Source organism: Protopterus annectens, chromosome 6.part0 (assembly GCF_019279795.1).
Source record: "Protopterus annectens isolate FY-2018-M chromosome 6.part0, PAN1.0, whole genome shotgun sequence".
Lineage (NCBI taxonomy): Eukaryota > Metazoa > Chordata > Ceratodontiformes > Protopteridae > Protopterus > Protopterus annectens.
Window position 1 is genome coordinate 619616241 of NC_056737.1, and position 25677 is coordinate 619641917.

Below are 25677 nucleotides of genomic sequence, written 5' to 3' on the forward strand. Positions count from 1 at the left end.
CAAGCTTATCTATCAACAACTCTTAATTACACATAACATTCTTTATCAACCAACAAAAACACCAGCTCTCAGTAACCTCCTTACTCCCTACAAAAACTTGAAACAGTTGCGATCTGCGGAAAAGATACAAGTCACCACAACTAGAATTACAAATTCAGCAGGTAACTGTCTATTTTCAAACTCCATAGGGAAAATATGGAATAACCTCCCCCAACACATTACCTCACTAGACTCCTTTCAACTTTTCAAAAAACAACTTCTATTACATCTTAACAACTTCTGGCTCTGCTCTTGTACCAATCCAGACTAAATGACTTCTTGCTCTTCAGCCATACCTCCCTACGTAAAAATCACTATCTTTCCCTGCTATTTCAAATGACTAAATTACTGTACTGTTCTAAAAAAAAAAAAAAAAAAAAAAAAAAAAAAATATGAATATATAGCTTAGGCTATTTGTTTTTTACCTGTTTTTTTTCGCTGTATTTTCTACTACACTAAAATGTATGCATTGTTGCTTAAATGTTTAACCTTGTTTTAATTGTGGAGCTTTTCTCCCCGGGCCTCCACTGAAAATGGAAATTATCCAGCTGGACTAGCCCGGTCAACAAATGTAAAATAAAAATAAAATAAAATAAAATAAAATAAAATAAATAATCAATAAATCCAGTATTGGCCGCCAGACCTTGTCCTTTCTGGGTACCAAGAACAGTCTTGAGTAAAAACCTTGTCCTTTTTCCTGTTCTGGTACTATCTGAATGGCCCCCATATGCATGAGGGACGTAACCTGTTTCTGTGCCTCTGCCCATTGATTTTTTGGCAGATCTGGCCAAATATTTACCATTGGCAGAGTGTGGAAATGGAATCTGTATCCCTGTGATACGATGTTTAGTACCCACTTGTCCTGGGTTATTAACTGCCAATTTTGAGCAAAAAGTGCTAATTTTCCCCCTATGGGTGCTGCCAAAAGATAAGTGCTTGGTATAGGCAGAGGGAAGTCATTGGGATTGCTATCTGTAGGTTTGCACTTTATCTCCTCCAGATTTGGAGGTGGAAGCGCCCCATTGCTTTGACCTGTATGAATCTTGTGCCTGGTATCTGGAACCTTTAGAGCATCTGGATTTGCCCCTTTGAGCTCTGTTTGACACAGGAAAGGACCAGTTTTTTGTAGGCCAGTGTCTACTGAATCTTGGTGGCTGCACTTGTAAAAAGTCTTTAACAGTTTGCATAGACTTAGCTTTGTCTTCCATTTTCTGTAAAACTTCTTCTGCCTTAATACCAAACAGAACCATGCTGTAAAGGTGCATCTAGCAGTTTAGCTTTAACATGATCAGGCAAATTTTGTTCCTTTAACCAGGCATGCCTCCTAATCACAGATCCAGTAACTGCAGCCCTGCTAAGGAATCAAACCCACATTGCAAAGTATGCTTTCCTACTTGTTCAGCTGCATGCAATAATTCCTGCAATTCTTTATTTTCTGCACATTCTGAAATCAACATCATTTTCTGTTTCACCAATCCCACAACATGGTGTTGGTACTTAAGCATATGAAATTGACAATTTAAGGCCCTGATTGCCAAGGTTGCAGATGTATAAACCTTTATTCCCCATCTGTTCAGTGCCCTTGAATCTCTGTCAGAGGGGGTAGGATTCTTTTTGCTGTCGAGGCCTTAACTCGCTTTGGACCCTGTGAAATAGTTTCAGGATCAGCAGCAAGGTTTCTAAATAAAAATTTATGTGAGTCAGGGACCCTGTAATATCTGTCAGGCTTACTGGGGGCCGGAGGTAAGGAGTCAGGGGTCAAGCTTGACTCCGAAAACACATCATCCACAATGTCTAGGACAGGGGGAATGGCTAAAGGCCTGTGCTGAGGGAGAAGGAGGAAATCCCTGAGCCTCTTTTTTGATTCTGAGAAGTCTTGACTCTCCCAGTGAAAATGTTCCCTCAAAGTATGCAATGTTTCTCCAAATGAATAATCCTCAGGAGGAGATGCAGATGGAATAGACTCCTCAGCATCAGAATCCTCATAGGGAGGAATAGATAATTCCTGATCAGAAGAGGAATCAGAAGAAATAGAAACCTGATCTGAAGATTCATAGTCAGTGTCTTGCCTAGGCCTCTCATCTGGAGGGGGATGGGTACCCCTGATCAAGGTAATAAGGTCTTCAGCCATTTTGATCATCTGTTTTTTAGGCATAGAGGCCTGTGCACGTGGCTCATGCGTCAGTTTTTTAGTCTTAGAAGATGCTTTTGTTTTTGGTTTTGCAGCTGTCATCGGTTTGATATACAAATGTTGAGGTCTGAATACACCCTCAGAAGCCGGTGCCTGCTCAGCAGCTCCAGACCCATCTGAGGGAGATACATCCGTCAGTCCAATACCTTGAGTATCTTGTGGCATGCCGGACTCCAGTAGAGGCCTGCGACTCGAAGGTAGTGGGTAACAGGGGCTGCAAAAGCACCTCGCTGAGTACCAGCGAACAGGCGACTGGCTTAGGAGAAGCTTCGTCATCGGTTTTGGATCTCGACTGCCTTTCCCTGTCCTTTTCTTTGCGTTTTTTATGTACTCCGGTAGTCGGATTGCTATCCAACGACATTTCTGGGTAGTTACATCTGTTTCCAAAATACTTTGATGCAAAAATATACAGACGCTTAATAGTGCGTTGGTTAAATCTAGCACAAAACCGACAGCCAGGCACGTTGTGATCAGGGCTTAGGCAAGGAATACAGTATAAATGGAAATCCTTATGAGGTATTTGCTTTCCACAAGTAACACAATTATTAACTTTTTCTGACATCGGTAAAGAGCAAGAAAAAAGTTTCCCCAACGGGGTACTTAGCTTTAGTGAAGACTTCAGTTCTGAAACTCAAACACGAATATTTCAGTAGTCGGCTGACCGGCACTTGCGAAATGCTTCTGCTTCGGGCACTGCGCGGCAAGAAAGACTAAAGAAAATGGCGTCGGCTGCATGTTTTATACCCCTGACGACCTGACATCATGGAAGAGAAGACAGCAACCGACGTAGGACCCAAGACTTTGGAATTCAGGCTGACTGAAGGCAACCTGCCAGCAGATTACCCAAATGTAATGACTGCAACAGTGAAACATGAACATCGTGTATATCCAAGGAAAAGGGCAAAGACTCCTCTGCCAGTCAGGTGACGCTAAAAGAAAAAAGGTAGACAAAGGGAGTTGGAGGGATGGACTGAATACTGCAACAGTGAAGGGAAGGACGTCTACTGTTATGGTAAGATTTTACACAACTGTACTATGTCCTTCCAAATCACTGCTGCAATACTCATAACCTATGGGAGAGAACAAACGCTACCATAAGGAAAGGGAGGAAGAAGGCAGAGGAACCCTCTATAAACCCATGAAGAATAGCTTTGGCAAAACCACCCTGGCTCTAGAAATGGCATCCAACTTGTAACGTTTGGTGAAGGTGTGCACAGAAGACCAAGTAGCAGATTCAAGGATGGAACTGGTGTCCAAACCCTTGCAGAAAGCCCCAGATGATGCTACTACCCCTGGTAGAATGGGCCGGAACAGAGGCAGAAAAACTGCTTGCCATGAAAGGCATAACAAAAAGAAATGGCTTTCAAAATCCAGGACAAGATGGTTTACTTAGAAATTGCCAAACCCAATTTCCTGGCATGAAAGAAATTAATAGTTGCTCATATTTAAATTTAGCCTTTGCATTGTCCAAATAATACCCAGGCTGTCTATGAAGTTCCAAGGTGTGCAGAGCCTTCTAACTAGCAGACTGTGAAGAAGGAAAAAAGTAAGCTTGATGGACTAATTAAAAGACAACTCATTGACCACCTTGGCATAAAAGAATTAGTACGCAGAAACACCCTGTCATTATGAAAAATCAAAAAGGGGAGATCAACATCAAGGCTTATAGTTCAGACCAACCAATAAAACAGTCTTCTAGGTGCAAAGTTACAAAGAAGCAGCAACAGGTTCAAAGGGAACCTGGATCAATTTCCCAAGAAAATAATTAAGGGATATGCTTTCTTTGTAGCTTGATGTGGAGGACACCTTTCAGAGATTGCTTAACCCTCAAAATGAGAGGCCAACAGAGGGCTCAAAGGCAGACAAGCAGAGATGTCTGACAAGTGAACGTTGACAAAAGAATATGCTAAGCCAGAATGCAGCAGTTCACACAAGTAAGAGAGAAACAAAGGGAGCCCAACAGAAAAGGGATCTTAGTGGAGCTTAAGACAGAAAACAGAAAATCTTTCCCATTTAGATAAACATGATTTTCTGCTATTGGGTTTACTGGCCTCTTGCCGAACCTTAATCATGTCCTTAGAGAAATGGTGTCGAAAGGGGATTAAAATCCTATCACCCAAAGTGTCAAATGAAGAGTGGATACATGAGGGTGAAGGAGAAACCCCTCGTCTTGTGTCAGAAGATCCATCCGATGAGATAACTTATGATGATTTCCCCTGCCTAGATGAAAAATATGGGGGAATCAGTGCTGAGTGGGCCAAAAGGGAGTCACCAACAAGATTTTTGGAGAGTCCTGTTAGATTCTGTGTAGGACTCTGGGAAGAATAACAGGGGAGAAAGCATAAAGGAACATCCCCTTCCATGAAAAAGGCATGGCTTCCACCCTGCAAGCCAGAGGACTTGGGGTTCTAGAACAGAAGAAAAAAAGCTGTCTGTTCAAAAGGAAGGCAAAGAGAACCACTTGAGGGATACCCCACTGATAAACTAGGTCCAGAAACACATCTCTGTGAGGCATCCATTTGTGAGGGTGTGCCCTGGACCTGCCAGGAGAGTCTGCCACCAGATTTTGTCCTGAAGGAATCTAAACTGCTTGCAGAAAAGCCTACATTTGGACAGCTAGGTCCCAGGCCTGAAGAACTAATCTGCAAAGAAGATAAGCCCTTGTGCCCTCCTGCTTGAAGTACCACATGACTGTGGTGTTGTCTATATAGACCCTTAAAGGGCCTGGAGGCTAAAGGGAGTGGAAGGCCTGGGGAAAATAAGGGCCCCACATCTCTTTGATACCGATGTGATCCAGTCACTGACAAGGAAGCCAGAGACCCTGAACCGTCTTACTGCCTGAAGCAGCCACCCACCGCTGATTTGAAGCATCTGTAAAGAGCTCCTGGGATGAGCAGGAGGCTAGAAAGGACATCTGGATTGAAATATATGTGTTGATCCATCACTGAAGCTCAAGTTTTAGACAAGGAAGTAAGGAAACTGGAAACTCCAGCGAGTGGCAATGCTGAAGCCACACTGATCGAAGGTACAACTGAAACTTCTTCATGTGAAACTTTGCAAAACGAAGCATGGGGATGGTCGAGGCCCTGAATCCCCAAGTCCTCAGAAATTCCCTGGAAGGCATAAGAGACAGAGGAAGCAAGAAATGGAAGCAGGTTGTTTAGGGACCGTACCTTGGGAGCAAGCAGAGATGCTACCATTGGAACAGTTTCAATCCTGCTTCCCAGGAAGATGTGATCCTGAGAGGGGGGGACAGGGCAAACTTCTGGAGACTGATGGTGCAACCCAGACTGTGGACCATGAGTCAGTAAAGTGCAGCTCTTCCAGGATCCTGAAAGGAGAGGGAGCCAGAAGGAGCAGCTCATCCAGATAAGAAAATATTTGTACTCCTTGAAGCCTGCAGAAAGCTATGACTGGAAGTAGGCACTTGGTGAACACCCTCAGGGCTGAGGAAAGGCCAAACAGCAAAGGAAGAAACAGAGAAGTGTAAATATTTCCTGACTATTGGGGGAATGGGAATATGAAGGTAAGCATCCTTCAGATCCAGGGAAATAAGGAAGGCTTGAGGAAGCAAGAGGGGAAAAACAAGAGTCCGGTGGGGAAAGCATCCTGAAGGTGGGAACCTTGAAGAAAGTATTTAAAAAAGAAAGGTAGAAAACAGGCCTCCAAGACCCCTCCCTTTCTGGGGATCAGAAACATCCTGAAATAAAACCCAGTACCCCTTAGGTCCTGTAGGATGGGTTGAAGAGGCCCCTGCTCTAGTAAACCTGCAACACCCTGAAAAAATGGTAATTTGATCTGAAGGGGCTGAAGAATGCTCAAAAATGGAGTAACAGACTTCCAGACAATGAAGTAGCCTTGATAGATGACTGAAATACCCCAAGAGTCTGAAGTAATCTGTTACCAAATGGGGAGTAATAGGGAAAGTCATAGAGGCAAGAGAACCAGGCTGAGAGGAAGGGAAGGCAGAATGTCATATGGAGGAAGATTTGCCCTGAAAGGAAGGTTTTTGAGTTCTAGGCATCTGAGCTGGTTTGTCAGAAAACTACAAAGGCAGTTTTATCAGGATAATTTCTCTGAAACTTAGGAATAGGAGAGAGAAAATTGTGTTTAAGATCCTTCATAACCTTCCTTTTTTCATGTAACGTCTTAAATTAATCTGCCACTGGACTACCAAACAGATTTTGATTATGTAGGGGGAGCATCAAGAAGCTTAGCCTTAATGTCATCAAGCAATGCTTGAAGACGAAGTCAGGCATATCATTTCAGGACCGAGCCAGAAGCAGCAGCTCTGGAGGGGAGATCAGCCATATCATAACTACACTTAATGGAATGACCAGCCACCCGATATATGGATCCCACCAAAGAAAAAGCTGTAGACTTAACCTCAGAATCAGGTAGGTCAGAAAGAACCCCTCCCAGATGAGACAAAAGAAATAGAATATACCAGGTCATGTGAGTTTGACAGTTAAAAGGGCATGGAATGCCACAGTGGCAGAAGTGTAGACCTTCTTCCCCAGCCTCTTCACAGCTCGACTATCCTTGTCCAAGGGAAGAAGCTTACAAGAAGTGAAAAGCCAAGAAGGCTCATCAGCAGAGGCAGGTATCACAGCAGGGTCAGAAGGAGGACACTTACAATGAAACCTGAAAACCTCAAGTATACCTTGTAAAAAATGGTCAGGCTTCTTAGGAGCAGGAAGCTGGGACTCAGAAGTCAAAAAAGCCGCTGAAAAAGTATCCAACATAGCAGCCAAAACAAGGGGAACAAAATAAGACTTTGGGGGGGGGGGTTCATCTGCAATAACTCACAGTATCTTTTCTGGATGTCAGAAACTACTGCCATATAACATGTGCTCTTGTTGCTCAAATTTCCTATAGATTTTTGTCTTGACCATTCCTTCATTCCCACCTTCTATAGTAATGTCCAAAAAAAATTACTATTCAACCTTTCTATAGCCCATCAAACCTAATACCAAACTTATTCTTCTCAAGATTAATTTTAAATTCCCCCACTTGATCAAAAGCCCCTCTACAAACAAAAATAAGATCATCTATAAATCTGTAGTGTTTAACTACATGATGTCTATAAAATTAATTTTGATAGACATACAAATTTTCAAAATAACCCATGAAAATGGGGGCAAACGCTGGCCCCATGGCAGTACCTTGCATTTGTTTATATAATGCACCATCAAATTCAAAAATGTTATTTTCCAAACAAAACAAGGCACGTTCTTTAATATATTCAATTTTGGGGCTATTACCTAGGAAGAATTGTAGGGGCTCCATCCCAAATATGTGTTTGATATTTGTATAAAGACTGACTACATCTATCACAATGAAATACATATTATTCTCCCATTTAATCCTCTAATTTTTCCAAAAAGTCAAACAAGTCTCTAATAGAAGATGGCAATTTTATTACTTCCTTAACAAAATAACTATGTAAAAAGTATGCTAAGCTATTAGTAAAATAACCACAAACCGACACTATCGGCCTTCCAGGAGGGTTAATTGCATTTTTATGAACCTTGGGCAAACAAAACAATTTTGCCATTGTACAGTTCTTACTACAAAATTTTCTTTCCAAATCCATAGATGTAAAATATTTGAGTCTAACCCCTTTATAAACAAGTTCATTATAATCACACAGAGCTTTATTCTAAGTCTCTATCTGCAATTTTCTATATATATTGTCATCACTCAAATGTTTATATATCTTATAAATATCTTATATTTATATATCAAGTCATGGTCTAATTTGACCTAACATAACTTGGATCCCACCATTTGTCAGATCTTCCTGCATGGTATAAACTACATCATTCACTGCACTGGGCAACCCAGCTGTTCCTGGGCACCTCCAGAGTAACGGTTCAGGTTTTGTGCCTTTGAGGAGCCCCCCCCCCCCCCCGAAGAGAAGGTTTAAATGCTCCCTTTTACCTATAACTGAGCAGTGCATTGTATTATATTGCTCCTGTTTGCCACACTGCACCAGTCCTTTTAGTCTGTCGTACTGTGACATTGTATACGCTATTTTTACTTGTTTACTTACATTTTATACCCAGTTTGATTTTTATGGCTTACTACTTGTTCTCAAGCTTAGGCTAAGCAAGTAAATACATTTGAATTTGTCCATAATAAACATTTTATCCATTTTTTTCTTAAATACTCACCTTATCTGCACACATTGACACTTTGATATCCTGCTTGGAAATTTCAGTGTGGCGAATGTTGAAAACATAATTCCCAGCCAATTTCAGGATATCAGCAGAAATATATTCGAGTACAGCAACTATATACAGGGACACATTGTAATCAACTTTATAGCCCAACACTTCCTGAAAAAAAAAACAAAGTATTTTATTTCCACTGTTAAATCCTTACTGTAGATAACACATAAGTACATACTGCTCACATGTGCTGCATCAAGATATCCCTATTAAGCAAAGTTCTTTTTTTTTTTAAATATGTAACCAAGAGTAATACCAACCACTGATGAAATCTGTTTTTTCTGAAATATAGATAAGGCTAATATTAAGCAATCTAAGTTGCAAATTGATTTCTGAGAAAATTATGTAGCAAAAGACAGTCTTGCAGAATAATAGTGTAATTTCCACTTATAATGCGGGTGATTTAGATTTGGTGATGAATCTTGGCTATTAAAAGGCTATCTGGAAAAAAATAGAGCACACAAGAGACAGATCTTCATCTCAAGGTGCAGAGTGAAGAGGAAGGCCATTAGGTCCCCTGACTACTGTCTGGAAGTGTGACAGAAGGCAAGACTACTTCCTAACAGGGAAGTAAATGTTCATTAGCAACATTCCGCCTTTGGTATGAAGAAGCATAGGCTGTAATGAGACACTATTAATCTAAATCCATACTAACAATGACAGGACTCCATAACTGGTGAAATACCGATCACTAATGAACAGTTATCTTAAGTCGCCTGCATGACTCTACCACAGCTGTGCACCCAAATGATTCAAACAGAAGTATTTCAAGGCAAATTCCGTCTCGTGAAGGGGTGAAGGCATTCTGACAGATGTGATATATTATGCTATCTTTCAGGGAGTTTTATTTGAAGTACAAGAAAAACACACCTGGAAGAATGAAGGGACTGTTAGCACTGGACTGGTATGTACCTTGAGTGACCCAAAGAAGATGCAAGCTGTGAGGGATTCATAAGCATATGTATGACCTTCCTCTTCCTCTCCCTCTAGTAGGAAAACCTTGTGTTCCATTATTTAGTTGTTTTGGTGCTTTTCTTACATATGTATGTTGTTATTGTTATCCTGGTGCTGTGTTTTATTTGTATGATGTTAGGTTTGAAGCATGTAGGTGATCTGATAATCATACAGCCTGCCTATCATGCTTTAAGTACATGAGGGGCTGAAAATCAGAGAGGCTGAGGGAGGATGCTGTGTGTAGCAGCTTTACTACTACTACAGAAACAGACATGGTAAAAGTATCCTTACTAGAGCCTGATATTATGACATTCACAAGAATGAAAAAACTAAGAATTAATATGTGCATCTTCTGCATGTGCAGCAGTAGCTGATAGCAGGCAATGACATTAAGCTTTATTTTTATTTTTCTCCCTACAACACATAACGATTAGCTGCATTACAGGATCTGTCCTTAACTTCCAGATCTCCAGTTGACTAAACCATTAGCCACATTAACCATGCCCTTCTAATGGCCACTGAACATGTTTCCACTGCATTTGGATGGGCAGGGAGGAAATCAAGGCACCTGGTAAAGCACCATCTTGGCTGCTGCAAAGAATGTTGCTACGTTCTAACACCCTGGGTGTATGGCATGTAAAATCCCTTTGCCTACAATGTGTTCTTATCCTGTGTACCCTTAAGACAGTTGCCTACCTCCATGTATAAACTGAGTCATGTTGTCATTTTTCTTCTCCTCGCAATGCAGTGTAGATGGGCACTCGGTCCCTACACCTAACAGGCTAGTTGGGAGAGAACAGTACAGAAGTTCAGTTGGAGTTGCATAGCAAGGGATGGAACAGAAAACCATGGCAATTCTGACACAGTCAATGTTGTGGAGTACTACGCCACTGAGTTCCAATATGAAAGAGCAATGGGTGACAAAGGATGAAACTATTAGGTTCATAGAGGGTCATAGATTAGTACTAAGCTAACTGCCCTTGTGAGCCATTTTAAGCCTAGCCAATTATCCCTTGTAAGATTCAAACCCTGCACCTTGTGTTTGTAAGGCAAACACCTTAACCATTAGGCCACCCTTCCTTGATAGAAGAGAATTTGCCACAGGAAGATGCTCTGGAACTTTCTGTAGAATGCCCACAGGAAATGAAGAACAAAGAATGTGTCCTTAGTTTAGAGGAAAATGATCTAAGAAAAGAGTTGCATTATTTAATAGAGATGGACAGACATACTAAGACCAATGAAAGAAATAGACTAAAGAAAGCCAATAAAACCCAAAAAGCTAGAAATTTGATAAAACAAATGAATACGGTAATTAGGGCTGTTCATGGAGATTCTTGCAATATAACAGAAGTAAATAGGGTCTATTATTGTGCAGCTAGATTAATAACAGATACACTCTTACCACAAAAACACAGGGCGGTAAGGGAAAGGAAGGGGAGAAATCAAATGCCATCATGGAAGTAAAGAATAGAGAAAACTCTAAAGCAATTCAGATAAGAAGTGTCACTGTTAGAACAGTACAGAAAGAGAACAGATCTACTCAGAAAGACAGATGTGATAAAAACAATGCACAGTAACAGAACAGATCAGGATATATTGTGCACTATCGCTAATAATAAACTAAAAATATCTGAGCAGACAGAAAAACTTAGATGATATGCAGATAAATATAAAGGAAAAGTACAAAATAAGCAATTTATTGATGACTGAAAAAAGTTTTATAAAGAATTGGGAAACAAGGCAGAAGGAATTGAAAAACCAGCAAAAAAAAAAAAAGATACATTTTGGAGAAATATCTATGAAGATCCCGTCGAACATATACAAGATACTGAATGGAAAGAAAAGGTAAAAAAAATAATAAGTTCAAATGTACCGGATATGAAATGAGATAAAGTAACAGCTAGAGAAATTGAAACTAAGAAAAGCTCCTAAATGGAAAAACCCAAGCCCAGATGTACTACCTAACCTCTGGCTAAAAGTATTAACATCTTTACATGATGATTTAGCCATGAGTAAGAATTATTTATATGCACACCCCAAACAGACACCAACCTGATTAACAGCAGGAAAAACATTATTCCTACTTAAGGGTGACCATGCAAGCTATCCTAAATACTACAGTCCAATAAGTTGCCTTCCAACAATGTATAAAGTATACACTGGAATTGATGCCGACAGAGTTTATAATCATTCAGAAGAAAACTCAATCAGGGCAATAGAATAAAATGGCAATGAAAGTCATATGGAACAAAGGATCATTTGTTGTTAAATAAAATCATAATGGAGAACAGTAAAAAAGGGGAAGAATCTAAGTGTGGCATGGATAGACTACAAAAAAGCATTTGATAGTATTCCACATTCATGGATAAAAGAGTGCTTAAAAATGTGTAAGATACACATTATACTACTGATTACATTACAGCGAACATGAAACAGTGGCAAACCACTTTGCAGTTAAGCCATGATAAAGGCCAAATAATTATTCCAGGGATACAAATTCAAAGGGGCACATTCCAAGGTGACTGTCACCGCTGCTCTTTTGTCTTGCTCTTAACCCATAAAGAGGTCTACTTAACAAGATTAGGTCATGGCTACAATTTGGCTACGAGAAAACAAAAGGTAAAGACTTCTCATCTGCTTTTTGTGGATGACTTAAAACTGTATAGTTCATCAGATGAGGAACTAAAAGCACAACTGTAAGCGGTCAAAACTTTTTCAGATGATATAAGAATGTCATTTGGTTTTGATAAATGTGCAAAAGCAGCCTTTAAAGCAGGAAAACTGCAGCACCAAGAAAACATCAGCCTGGGACAGGAATGTGATATAAAAGAACTTGAGCAAGAGGGAGTGTATAAATACTTGGGAATTGATGAAGGATTAACAATAAAGCATGAACAAATGCACATAAAACTTAGTAAGGAATATTTTAAGAGACTAAAATTAATACTGAAAACAGCACTGACATCTAGGAATAAAGTCCAAACTATAAACCAAAACAGATTAGCAATCATAGGACTGCATACATATCTGCTGACTTCACAAGACCGAAGAGCAGTGAAAGTTTTAAAACATGAGGAGAGTAAGTCTAAGATGACTTCCCAGCTTAGTTTAGCGGAAGCATATCGGTGTCAAGTGTGAATGGAAATTAAAAGTAGATAAAAATCAGGCAGCAACCAAATGTGCCAAAAAACAAAAAGCATATTACATGAAGGATCAGATGAGAAGGCAAGAAATGTGGAAAATGCATAAATATAGTTGCAAGTATAGAAAACTCTTGGAACAACCTCATGTTGTTCAGGATCTGACACAATGATTAAGGAAAGGTGAATTTAAAACAAAAGATGACAGGTTAATATTGATGGCCTAAGACAGTGGACTACATACATGTTGGTTTACAAAGTCCATTGAACATCTGGGAGAAACAGACAAATGTAGGTTTTGTAGAACAGAACTAGAAACAGTCGCACATATTGTTGCTGGTTATGATATACTAATTTGATAACGAAAAACAAACTACTAAAAAACAAAAAGAAAAGGCAATGACAATGCACGTACTAAAAAAAGACTATAATATTGTTAGCGCTTTCATACAGTATAGTACCTCTACTTCATCAGACAATAAAAAAGTGTGAAAAATTTCCCACTTTAGATGTACTTTTAATGTTTAGTGACTTGATGTTTTGCTATTTGTTATAGTTATATAATGACATAATTCATTATTTTTATTTTCTACAGTTTTAATTGATTTTATGGAAGTCAGCTGACTATCATGTGACTTTTAGTTATACAACTATCTTTTTCGCTATTTTTTATTGTCTGACTAATAATATTAAAGTCTTTTTTACTACGTGCATTGTCATTGCCTTTTCTTTTTTTGTGTGGTATACTAATGACAGAAGGACAGTATACTGAAAAGCATAACAATGTGGCAAGACTGTTGCATTGGGGATTGTGCAAACATCATAATACTGAAGGAGCTGAAAAACAGTGGAAATGTGAGCCACAAAGCATTACAGAAAATGTTGTTGTGTCTTTCGGCTTTTCCCGGTTAGGGGTCGCCACAGCGGAACTCCAGTCCATTAATGATTGGCAGTAGAGTTTTACATGCTGAGTTGCCAGCTCTGACGCACATCCTTCAACGAAGGTACACCCATTCACGCATGTCTCCACACAGAAGACGCTCTAGCTAAGAATAGAACAGGACAGCGTCTTACTGTGAGGTGACAACGCTACCGCAGCACCACCACCGCAGTTACATAAAGCATTAAAGCATTACAGAAAATTAAGATTATATCACATGGGATCACCTATTACCAACAGTTCAACAAATAGATGCAAGAAAACCAGATATAGTAGTCCATGAAAAGAAAGCATTGTTTTACAACAGTATCCCCCCCCCCCCCCCGATGCGCAGTAGCAAGGCCCACCCAACAGTTTGCACATAGCCATTTTCTTCTTTAGACTTGAATAAAGATGAAGACAGTTCGGTAGCCCACATGAATATTCATCAGGTATTTCTGGCATGCGTTAAACATACAAACAGGAACATTTTTAAGTAGATGGCTGGTTACACTGACTAGCGTAATACAAGTTTCTTTTTTTTTTTATTTTCTCCTGGTGTTCATGTCATACTAAGTAAGCTCTGGTTCTGCGATGTACCGCATATGAAAGGAAATGTTCATATTACTTTACAAATGTTCAATCAGTTTGTGGCATCTAATGCTTTATTTTGGAGTTTTGAGGATTTTAATAGGCAGTTTAGCATGTACAAAGTTTGTGTAATCTACAGCATGATACTCTAGTTCACAATTACTTTTCTTCCTGCACTTTTAATCTCTTGACAAAATGTGCAGATATCCTACGCATACTGTCTGCAAACACAAGATTTTCTGACGAGCTGATACTCTAGCTCACAAATATTACTTTTTCCCCCCGCGCTTTTTGCAGGGGGCCAAGCCCCCCCTGCACCCCCCCCCGTACATAAATATAAAATAAAAACAACTCTTGAGATCGAGCAACTTTTAGAAAGAATTAGCCAATGAATTCATAATGTCACAGGCAAATCTGCATTACATGTCAGTCATGCATCATTTGCGTGCTACATCACAGCCATTAGTCATGTCAATTAATCTGGCCACGTCCATTCCCGCTTGAAATGGCAGGGGGGGTAACTGTTGTAAAACATTGCTGAAAAGAAGCCGAAAGTAGCAGTGACTACAATATCTTACGTACAGGGAGAGACAAAATCATAACATACCAGGATATGCAGGCAAAAACAAGGACAATGTGAGAGAAGTATACTCAAACAGTTCCAATAGTAGTAGGAGCAATGGGTCTTATAAAAAAAGAATTTTCAAGCATACTTAGATACGTTACCAATGCATGCAACTCCATACGAACTGCAGGAGTCAATATTGGGCACACTGCAGGTGCTTTAAAGAGCACTTTTGGCTAACATCAAAGATTGAAACACTAATTTCATGAACTTTAATCATACTTTTACTTAGGAATTGGGTCCATTCCCATCACAGTATTAGAAACCCAACAGACTTGGAGACACTAAAATGAGAGAATGTCCTATGTAAACTCAAATACCAAATGGGTAGGTGAAGGACGCTTCTAATGTTACTTATGAGATGAATGCACTTCAAAAATTATTCAGTTTTGTAGACCCTGGCTCTAACATCTTGGAGACCATCTCTCCTTGTCTATTAAATCAATAACAAAGTATCTAAAGTTATGTCAGAAGATAAAATTTACGAGCTGCCAGGAAGGGTTCTAATCTACTGCTGCTATCGGATTCTGAAGCCAGATTAGCATCTCATCCCTAGCCATAACTTACATGTTAAGAATTACTGTACAAACAGAAATGGGGGAAATAACATATCCGGGTGGTAACATCTGTGAAAATGTTATAGAATGCATTAGTTGTTCCCAGTGGCAGGATATGAAATAGTCACTAACAGCTTGACAAGCTCAGCATTTTAAGAAAACATTTATCTGCTCCTGGAATCACTAAGGATTGATGGCATCAGAATTTTAAAACAACATAAAAGGAGGTCGTTGTCCCACTGTAAAAGGAGGTCATTGTCCCACTGTACTCATCCCTCATTAGACCCATTATAGAATACAACACCCCATTTGGTATGTACCTCTCAAGACATCTGCAACAACTGGAAAGGCCTCAGAAATACCTCACTAAAAGAAATCACAGGCCTAAAGCAGATGCCCTACGCTGACCGCCTTAAAAAACTCCAGCTATACTCTGTCGCATATCGTCTACTCAGAGGCAATCTCTGCTTAACATACAAGGCCATGTCAAACCCAGAGCTGTTGGACATGCTACACTTAAAGAAATCCCAATCCCTCAGAGCTACACGCTCCAGGGATCTAAACCTTGTCATCACAATAAACAAAACATGCTGGAGGGATAGGTTCCTGACCCAGAGACTCCCCAGACTCTGGAATAGATTGCCCATACATGTCAAGCAGAGTGCCTCTTTGGACCTCTTCAAGAGGAACCTTGACGATTGGATGGGAGAAAGGAAATTCACCCCAGGGATCACGTCAGTTGCCCTGCTAAACAGGGGTCCAGGAAAGTAAATAACGTGGGAAGAAATAGCCAGGGAATTGTTATGGCTAGGCTTGTATAGGCCCTAGGGCTGATAGCCTAGTACCAATCTATGAACCTATGAATATTTATTTGGGCCACTAACCACTAAATATTTCCAAAAGTCTGATGCTAAACAAAGCTTACAGTTTGTTCATAGACCTCTAAATGCATTCTACTCAGTGCCAATCTGTTGCCAGACAAAGTTATTATCCATCTCTATTCCAGTAGTTACACAGTTTACTGGGTGCTGAAACTAACTAGTTGTATAATTGGGTGCTTTACTGATATACAAAGCACTGACAATGTATGATCAGCTGATGTCTTCCAGAGTAGCAAAGAAGGAAAAGAATACCATTTCAGAAGCCCTATTTACTATTCCTTCATATCTTAATTAACACTTTTAATCACCTTATGTTCACATAAAATTGTCTATATACCATTAAACAGTAAACTCAGCTAAGATGCACTTCCTACTCCCAACATCATGACATGATTGTGATTGCATCTTGCTTCTATGTTTTCATATTTGATATATCTGTGTGTGTGTGTTTTTTTTTTGTTCAACTGGTTTTGATGAACTAAAAATTGAATAAAGATGAAATCTGGGAAAAAAAAAAAAAAAAGAGGAGGAAATGAATACTGAAATTGTCCCTGACAAGAGGAAGTCGATCTGCCAAATTTCAGCAATGACTGAGGCTGCACTTTCCCTACTGCTGTGCAGTTTTGTAGTTGGTGTGTGTGTGTGTGTGTGTGTGTGTGTGTGTGTGTGTGTGTGTGTGTGTGTGTGTGTGTGTGTGTGTGTGTGTGTGTGTGTATATATATATATATATGTGTATATATTTATATATATATATATATATATATATATATGTATATATATATATATATATATATACACACACACACACATATATATATATATATATATATATATATATATATATATATATATATATATACACACACACACAAGTTGAGTGGGATACAGGTTTCCTGCCTAAGAGTAGTTTCATCTATTAGTATTCGACCAGCTTACATTCAGAGACAATGCATTCAGCAGAAAGACATGATTCCAAACAGATCTAAGAAAGACAAGGAACATAAAAACTCCAAAAGGTGAGTATGACTAATTAGGTTACATATGATCCTAGCTCGTCTAAAGACTAGAAGTCACTCCCTCATCTTCCTACACTCAATTTGATTTTCTTTACTTACAGATCATTAAAAGGCTTCCTCTCCCTTCATCACTGAACTGCCCCGGCTTCTATTTGTCCTGCTTCTTTAAGCTTTAACTGGTATTTTCTCGTCATGTGTTTATTAAGCCAGACACAGTTGCACCCAAGATTTAGCTGTACATTTTTAAGCATTTTTTTTTTAATTTCCTTCTCCGTTTAAAAGAAAGGCTTGTGTCTGTGATGACAACTATGAATCACCCTCACTATTTTCCCCACCCATTTTCATGCCTGTAGGTAGAGTTTTTCAGAGGGACTGTCATATTCTGACCAAGCCTTTCCTATTGAGCAAAAGGTAGCACTCTCAGCTGTGAGCTCTACTCCAACTTCAGGTGACTGCATTGTTGATGCAGCATTAGGGGGTGCTGCACTCCCCAGTGTGTCATTTTTTCTGAGGAAACATTAAACTGGGGTCCCATCTTGTTTGAGTTGGTGATAGTTCAGGTGGATGTAAAAGATCCCACACAGGACCTAGTGGAAGAGGAAGTTCCCTGGTGCCCTGGCCAAATTTTCCCCTAGTAGTATAAATATCACCTTGGGTCTTCCCTGAAAAGATGTCACTGGCCTAGTTGGACTAACTTGGTCAACAAAAGGATAAATAAAAAAACAAAAATGTGCAATTTCCACTGCTAATCAGCTAAGCACTGCATCAGATTGTGAGCAATGCTGTTTGGTGACTAACTGTTCACAAAAGGATGCAGACTAAGATTTAGGTTCATAGGTTCATAGCTATCTGCCCTAGGGCATTTATAAGCCTAGCCAGAGTGTGTTTGGCTTTCGCCACCCATTTTAAATTAATTTTGCTATGCCCTTTTTCGAGGTTAGTATACTGTGCTTCTGTCTAACAGTGACACAGAAGTGATACCCGGGGTAAACCTACGATCTCCCATCCACTCATCAAGATTCCTCTTGAAGAGAGTCAATGAGGGACTCTGCCTAACCTGGACTAGGATTTTATTCCAGAGTGAAGGGAGCCTCTGGGTTATGAATCTGTCCCTCCAGCATGTCCTATTTATTTCAGTGCTGAGGTTCAAGTCTCTCGAGCACGTAGCTCGATGGGATTTGGATTTTCTGAGTTGCAGCAGTCCATTAATTCCAGGTTGGACATGGCTTTATACGTCAGGCACAGATCGCCTCTGAGCAGGCGGTATTGCCACTGAGTAGAGCTGGAGTTTCTTTAACCGGGCAGCATATGGCATCTGTTTGAGCCCTTTGATCCTCTTGGTGAGGTACTTTTGGGGTCTTACCAGTTGCTGCAGGTGTCTGGTAAGGTACATCACAAAAGGGGCATTGTACTCAATTATGGGCCTGATGAGGGATGAGTAAAGAGGCACGATGACCTCCCATGATCTAGATGTGAATCCCTTCATGATTAGGTGGGCTATATAAAATGTTTTTCTAACCACTTTGGCCACGTGGTTGTCAAATGAGAGATTGCTATCAACTTGGGTCCCCAGGTCCCTAATTACTTCTTCCGTACTTAATGGATTACCACCTATGTGGTAATTTGTAGGCACTTTGTTTTGGCGTTTAGCTTGAGGCCATGGCTCTAGCACCAGTTGTCTGTTTCTATGAGGCCCTTTTGGAGGATGCTTGTGTCGGCTGGAGAGTCGATTATGGTGCCCAGTTTGCAGTCATCTGCGAACTTGGTCAGCCACAGTCCTTCTGTGTTAGCCTGTACCTCCGAGAAATATATACCGAACAAGAGAGGTCCCAGGACTGAGCCTTGTGGGACGCCACTTGTAACTGGTTTGGAGTCTGACATGGCTCCAGCAATTCTAACCATGTGGGTTCTGTCCTTGAGCCAGTTTGCAACCCATCTAGTGACATAGGGGTTTATATTTAAGCTGGTGAGCTTATCTATAATGCCCGAGTGGGGTATTGTATCGAAGGCTTTCGCGAGGTCCAGGTAAGCTGTGTGGACTACCTTCCCCTCGTCAATGGCCTTGGTGACTGTTTCAAAGAAATCGACCAGGTTTAAGAGGCAGGATCTGCCCTTAACAAAGCCGAACTGGGTAGGATCCAGTGTCTGTAGGTCCGCAATATCTTTATTTATGATGTCCATGATGATCCTTTCCATAGCTTTGCAGACCAAGCTAGTCAGGCTTATGGGGCGATAGTTTCCAGGATCCGCTGAGGCACCACCTTTGTGGAGAGGGACCACTGTTGCTGTACGCCACTCTTTGGGTACATATCCTGTAGTAGGGCTGAGATACAACAGTAGTTTTAGGTTTGGGTTTAGCTCTTCTTGGAGTTCATGTAGGATGCAGCCCGGGACACCGTCTGGTCCCACTGATGCTGTGTTTTTTTGCTTTGAAGTGGGCGGCTCTTACCTGAGTATCTGAGATGTCAGGGGGGCAGCACTCTGCTGAGATAGATATTTCCCTTTTGGTGGGGGGGGGGGGAGTTTGCGCTGCACCTGTCAGCTAGGATGTTGGCAATGTCTGTGGGTTCGATGCATTTTTTGTCATTTTGGACTAATTCTGAGCATATCTGGGAATTCCCACCCAGGTTCCTAACATAACTAAAGAAAGCCTTGTGATTATCCTTAGTGTCCTGTGCAATTTTTCTCTCGAAGCTGGCCTTAGACGATTTTATGAGTGCCTGTAGTTTTTTGCTAATACTGATCAGAGATGCCTTCCCTTTTTGGGATTTTGCTCTATCATGTAGTAGCTTCCTCCTATTGTATAGTTTGTTTATGGCTGGGGTCCAACAGAGAGACATCTGCCTTTGGAGGATTGGGTCTTGGTTTTATTTGGGATTGCATGATCCATGCATTCCTGAAGGTGTTCATAGAATGCGTTTATAAAGGATTCTGTGGTCTGGGCTGTATTTTCCACAGGCTCGGGGGCTTTGAAGGATTCCACCTCGGTTTTGAGGAGTGTAAAATTTGCTTTAGAGAAGTTTTTCATTGTGGTTTTCTGGGCAGGGGTGGGGTCGGGGTGTGAAGATCCAGTGACATTAGTTTATGGTCTGATCTTACCAGTGAGGGATACACTTCTGGTCTGCAGCATAGAGTCCCCATGTTGGTGATTATCAGGTCCAGTATGTTTTCCCCTCTTGTGGGAGTGGTAACAAGTTGTTCTATAGCATTTGAGTTTATAAATTCTAGGAACCTTTGGGCTAGGGTGTTGGAGCTAGAGTAATGCTCCCAGTCTATGTTTGGGTAGCTGAAGTCGCCCAATATAATGGTGTTTGGAGAGACCTTCATATTTTCCAGTGTTCTCAGGATGGCCGAGTGGGGTTCCTGGGTTTGGGAGGGTGGTCTGTAGCAGGCTATAAACTAGAAGGCAGTTTTACCCACTATTAGTTGCACAAGGATAGTCTCTGATGCTTCGTGCTGTGCCACCAACCTGGAGGTGTGGGTATCTTTGATGAATATTGATACTCCCCCTCCTTTTGTGGTTCGGTCCAAGTTTTGGGGCCAAAAAGCATGGTATGAGGTATAACCTGGTAGTGCTGGGGTGCTCTCGGGAGCCATGAACCAGGTTTCTGTTACTGCACAGATATCGATGTTCTCCATGCTAAGGAGCGTTTCGAGTGCGTGCATCTTGAGGTTTAGACTTCTGGGGTTGAGTAGCATTACTCTTAGTTTCTTATCCCTTGTGATACCTATGGAGGTGGGTTTGTCTTTAGAGCCTTGCCTAAAAAAGGCACTATGGGGGAAAGCAAGAGCCTTTGCTAATATCCGAAAGCCCAGTGGTGACAGGTGCAAGCCGTCCCTAGCAAAGCATCGTGGCTTGTCAAGCATGTCATCCCAGGCTGACAGGCATTGGATCCCCTTTGAATGACACCAATACTTAAGCCAATTGTTGAAATTGATCATCTTGTCTTCATATTGTGGCATCATTCTTGGTGAGGGTAAGATGCTACTCAAGGTCAGGGTCATACCGGCCTGGGCTACATGCTCAGAGAGCTCCTCTATGTCTCTCTTCAAGTAGTCCAGGGAGGTACGTCTCAGGTCATTCACACCAGCATGGACAATGACAGAGTCATATTTGTACTTGCCTTGGAGTGACCTGCGTGCTTGTGTTGTGTGGCGGATCCTAGCACCCGACAGGCAGCTCACCGTGACCTTCTCCTTGTTCAGCCTGATGAGCGGGACGTCAGTGTGCCTGACGACAGAGTCACATATTACAAGTCTATCAGGTGTGTTGTTTAGCCTTAATGGCTGTGACTGTTCGGCACACTGGCTTTGTGAGCTATGTGTTGCACGTGTTTTGTTTTGGGGTAGCGGTTGCTTGGGTGTCTGCTTTGGAGGTCTCTGCTGCTTAGGCAGATTTTTATTTAGAGCCTCCGAGTATGTTTTTGTGTGTTTATGTGTTTGGTTTGCTGTCGTGGTAGGTCTATGTGAGACTGGAATTGTAGTGAGTGTGGTTTCCTTCTCCTCCTGACTGGTTACGCCAGTACTGAGTTGAGAGAGCTTAGCCTCCAGTTTGGCTATATGGTTGCATCTCTCACATGTATTGGAATTTGTTGGGAGGAGGAGAGGGTTGTCTGTGTACATGAGGCAGTTGTAACATTGCCTCAAGATTCCCAGATTCAGCAGCTGGACCGGAGAGGAGATTGACAAATGACCTTTGGACATGCTAGAATAGTATTGGGAATTCTTTTATAATTGAAAAAAGGGCCAATGTGGAACAAGGTACTCAAGAGGAGTTTGTGAGGGTGTAGTGCTTTTAATTTTTTAGTGCTGACTTATATAATTGCTTTAGTGAGCAAGTGCCAGGTAACTTAAATGCAATGTGTTACAGGTAACTTAAATGCAAAAACAACAAACAGTAACTTTCTTTCAAGTGAAACAAGGAAATAAGTACAGTAAGCAATGCAGATATCACTGGGGATCCACTGAAGCACTGAAAAGCCGCGTTTTAGGTGGAATTAGCGTTTCAGGGAAATAACAAGCAAACAAACAACAAGCATAACAAAGCTAGATTCAGCAGGCCTGGATCTAGTCTATTCTACAGCAAACAAGGTGTACCAATTTCAGTAAGAAACAGTTCAAATATGCAGGCACTATAAGCCTTTAACCAGAAATTCCCAGCTCAGAAGGGCAGAGTCCAGCCTCTCCTCCCACAAGAGTGCAGACCACGAACCTTCTTAATGTAAAATAACTGGCCTGAAGCCCAAGTGCTTAAACCAGAACTAATACACTTTTAGAATAACAGACACTGAGCCCTCAATCAGCAGTTCCCAACTTAGAAGGATGTAAGCTACCTGTCCTGCTACCACAGTGCAGGCCACAAATATTCCTAATGTAAAACAACTGGTCTGGAGCCCAAGTGCTTAATCCAAAAGACTTAGAATGATAGCTACGCTTTAATCAAGTTACTACCAAGCAGTAATAAATACAATTGAATGACAAGCACATTCCAAACAAAATTGGTCTTACTCAAATAAAGTCCAGTACTAGGGCTGTGAAGCCCACCCTTGTACATCATCAAATAAAGATATTTCAGTGTCATTAGTCAGTAAGAGAAGGTATGCATCAAGGTCCACAATCTCTGCAGCTCTAACAGTTTGTTAGCTTTTTCCTTCACTAAGGAAGGTAGGTGTCCGTGTGTGTCTGTGTGTGTACGTTTTTAAGTTCACTTCAGTGCCCCAAACTATCATCAAATCAACAGAATTACATGTGTGTATGTTTTGTCAATTGCTTATGTGGTTGAGTATTAATTTCACTTATGAGTAAATTAAGTACAGCAGACTAACTGCTTTAATGTTATAAACAAGATTTATAGAAAGATGTATTCTAGAAACTGTCGTTCCATGGTCACACTTTAAAGTTCCTTCCTGTTGCACTTTCTGTTTAATAGGAAGTGAGTACAGCTTTAGCACAGCTGTGAATTATACCTATGACAGCTGTGTCTAGAGTTGGGTAAGAACTGAAAGGGCACCCAGAGTTATAGCAGTGTGCCTACTATCAACAGGTGAGTGTGTCATTATTCTCTTGTACGTAATTACTTATTTTATAGTAATGTCTTTAGGCTTTTCCCGGTTAGGGGTCGCCACAGCAGAACGTCAGTCCACTTATGATTGGCAGTAGATTTTTACGGTGCCAAGGTGCCAGCCTGACACCCAACCTTCAATGAAGGCACACCCATTCACGCACACAACTACCTGCATGTCTTTAAACATCACTCAACCGCTGGGAGGACATGCAGACTCCACACAGAAGGTGCCACAGCCTAGAATCAAACCGGAGAACCTCTTGCTGTGAGGTGACAATGCTAATCGCTGCACCACCGCGGCCTCTAATTACTTATTTTATATTATATGCCAAGTGGTGTAGTCCCCATGTAAATTGTTTTCATTCAGACTCCTGCTATGGGGGTAAAGCCTCATGTGATTATTTATGTTCAGCTTCTTTACTTAGCTGAATGGAACTTTAAGTTCATGTCATATAGGACGCATGCATTCAAGTTTCATTTTATTTCAACTACAATGTTTGTTTCCAGTATTAAAGTGTTGTTTCACTGAACAGCAGTGTTTTCCTTGTATAGATGACTGCTAGTGACGTCAGCTTTTTTGACTGAAGTGTTATGAATTGAACTTTATGATGCATCTGATCAATATTCTGTTACTGAAATAATCACATTACTAGTAATATACGGGTTTCTGAGAATTATGATTATTCATACTGATTTGGCACTGTGCTGTCTGTGTAGTCCACATTTGAAATCTTCTACTAAGACTATTAAGGGGAACTCCTGTTGTCCTGTCTGTGAGGTAACAACAGAAAGTACAGTCAAATAAGTAACCTTACCATAACAACATTCTAATAGATCAATGCTATATGGGTCTTACTCCTCATATCTCTCAACCATACTGAATTCCTAGGTATTTACCGGTTTTCAGGTCCAAATAATGCGTTGCCATGAATTCCCGAGTGGCCTCCTTAATTCCTGAATTTACATTTTTTTTTTGCAAACTTTTTTGCTGATGTCATTGCGTGCAGGGGTGTGTGCAATGATGCCAGCTTTGTGAGCAGACTGCCAGCCTGTCAAATTTGACTGAGGGCTTGAGGAGTGTGACTGCACTGTTTGTGTTTATTTACGGAAAGTTCGGCAATGTTTTGCAGCCAGCATCCGAGAGAATCAACTAGTCTGGACATGATGGACGAATGAGAGCAGCTGACACTTCTTTTTTATTTAAAAATAATTTAGAGAGGCTTTAAAGCAAGTGAAGCAAATGAACTAAGCAAGCCAACCCCAAGCTGTTCGGTACTAGTAGTCTAGTGCAGCAGCAGTCGTCGGACTCGGACCGTTCAACTCAGCGGGCATGAAAAAAATTATCACCACCACTTTCCCTGGCTCCTCCAGGCAAAAAAATAAAAAAATAAATGACAATGCAATGCGGCTTCTAGCTAGGTCAGGTGTGTATCTGTGTTGTACTGTTAGCTATTTCATTAGACCAAGCCTCTGCATTTTATCCATTGACTTCGATTTGTCATCCTTCCTGAAACTAAGTCCATGGCTCTGTGCTTTCACTGCTTTAAATTGCAAATGCATTAACGTAGCACTGGTCTGCTCCAGCCAGGGGTGTGTGTATGTGTGTGTGTGTGTGTGTGTGTGTGTGTGTAGTTAACTAATATAGTGACTATTCTACACTGTTTTAGTCTATTTTTGTGAATGAATCGGGACAGAAAGCTGGTCTTTTTTACTGATGCATAAATGTTCTCTCTGCTTGTACATACTTGAAACTACTGAGAGGATGGATCGCTGGGGGGGGGGGGGGATGCATCTTTTGGTGCTTGTCCATACCTCAAACTACTGAGGGGATGGATCGCTGGGGGAAATGTTTCTTTTGGTGCCTGTGCATACTTGAAAGTACTGAAGGGAATGGATTGCTGGGGAAAATGTTTCCTTTTGGTGCTTGTACATACTTGGAGACATACTGCTGAAGGGATTAGTGGGGGCCTGGGGGAAATGTTTCATTTTGGTGTTTGTATAGATACTTTTTAGTAGCACTTTATTTATGAACTACAACCCCATCATGCCTGCATGCCTTTAAGAGTACACAGTGGCAGTGTACTGACTCAGAGACATGTAGGTGTGAAATTTCATTAATTGGTTTTACCATACCAACTGTTTTGCCCAACACACATTTAGAACAAGGAAATTATGTTAGCATTAAAGGCCTGCATATATCAGAGAATGTCTCACTGCAGGTTATACTTGTTCAGTTTATAGGACCAACATATTGAAATGGGAAAGATGGGAAAAAGAATACAGTGAAGAAACAAAGAGAACCACCAAAAAGCATTACATGCTTAAACAAATTTTAGAAGACAATGTAACAGCTCTGATAGGCAAACAGTAGAAACCAAGAACCATGGCATGATGCTAAAAGGAAATTGCATCAAAAGTCTGTCAGTCAAAAATGAATGGCAATCAATATAACACAAAGTCACAGGTT

The 25677-nt window shown here is 40.8% G+C and overlaps 1 protein-coding gene across 1 annotated transcript in view; it reads right to left on the bottom strand.

Annotated features, from left to right (window-relative positions):
• SOS2 (SOS Ras/Rho guanine nucleotide exchange factor 2) overlaps nucleotides 1–25677 on the bottom strand; it is a 2018564-nt gene that overhangs the window by 1442670 nt on the left and 550217 nt on the right. The window contains exon 4 of the mRNA XM_044074288.1: nucleotides 8407–8571. Coding sequence (XP_043930223.1) covers nucleotides 8407–8571 — 165 coding nt within the window. The remainder of the gene's footprint in view (nucleotides 1–8406; nucleotides 8572–25677) is intronic.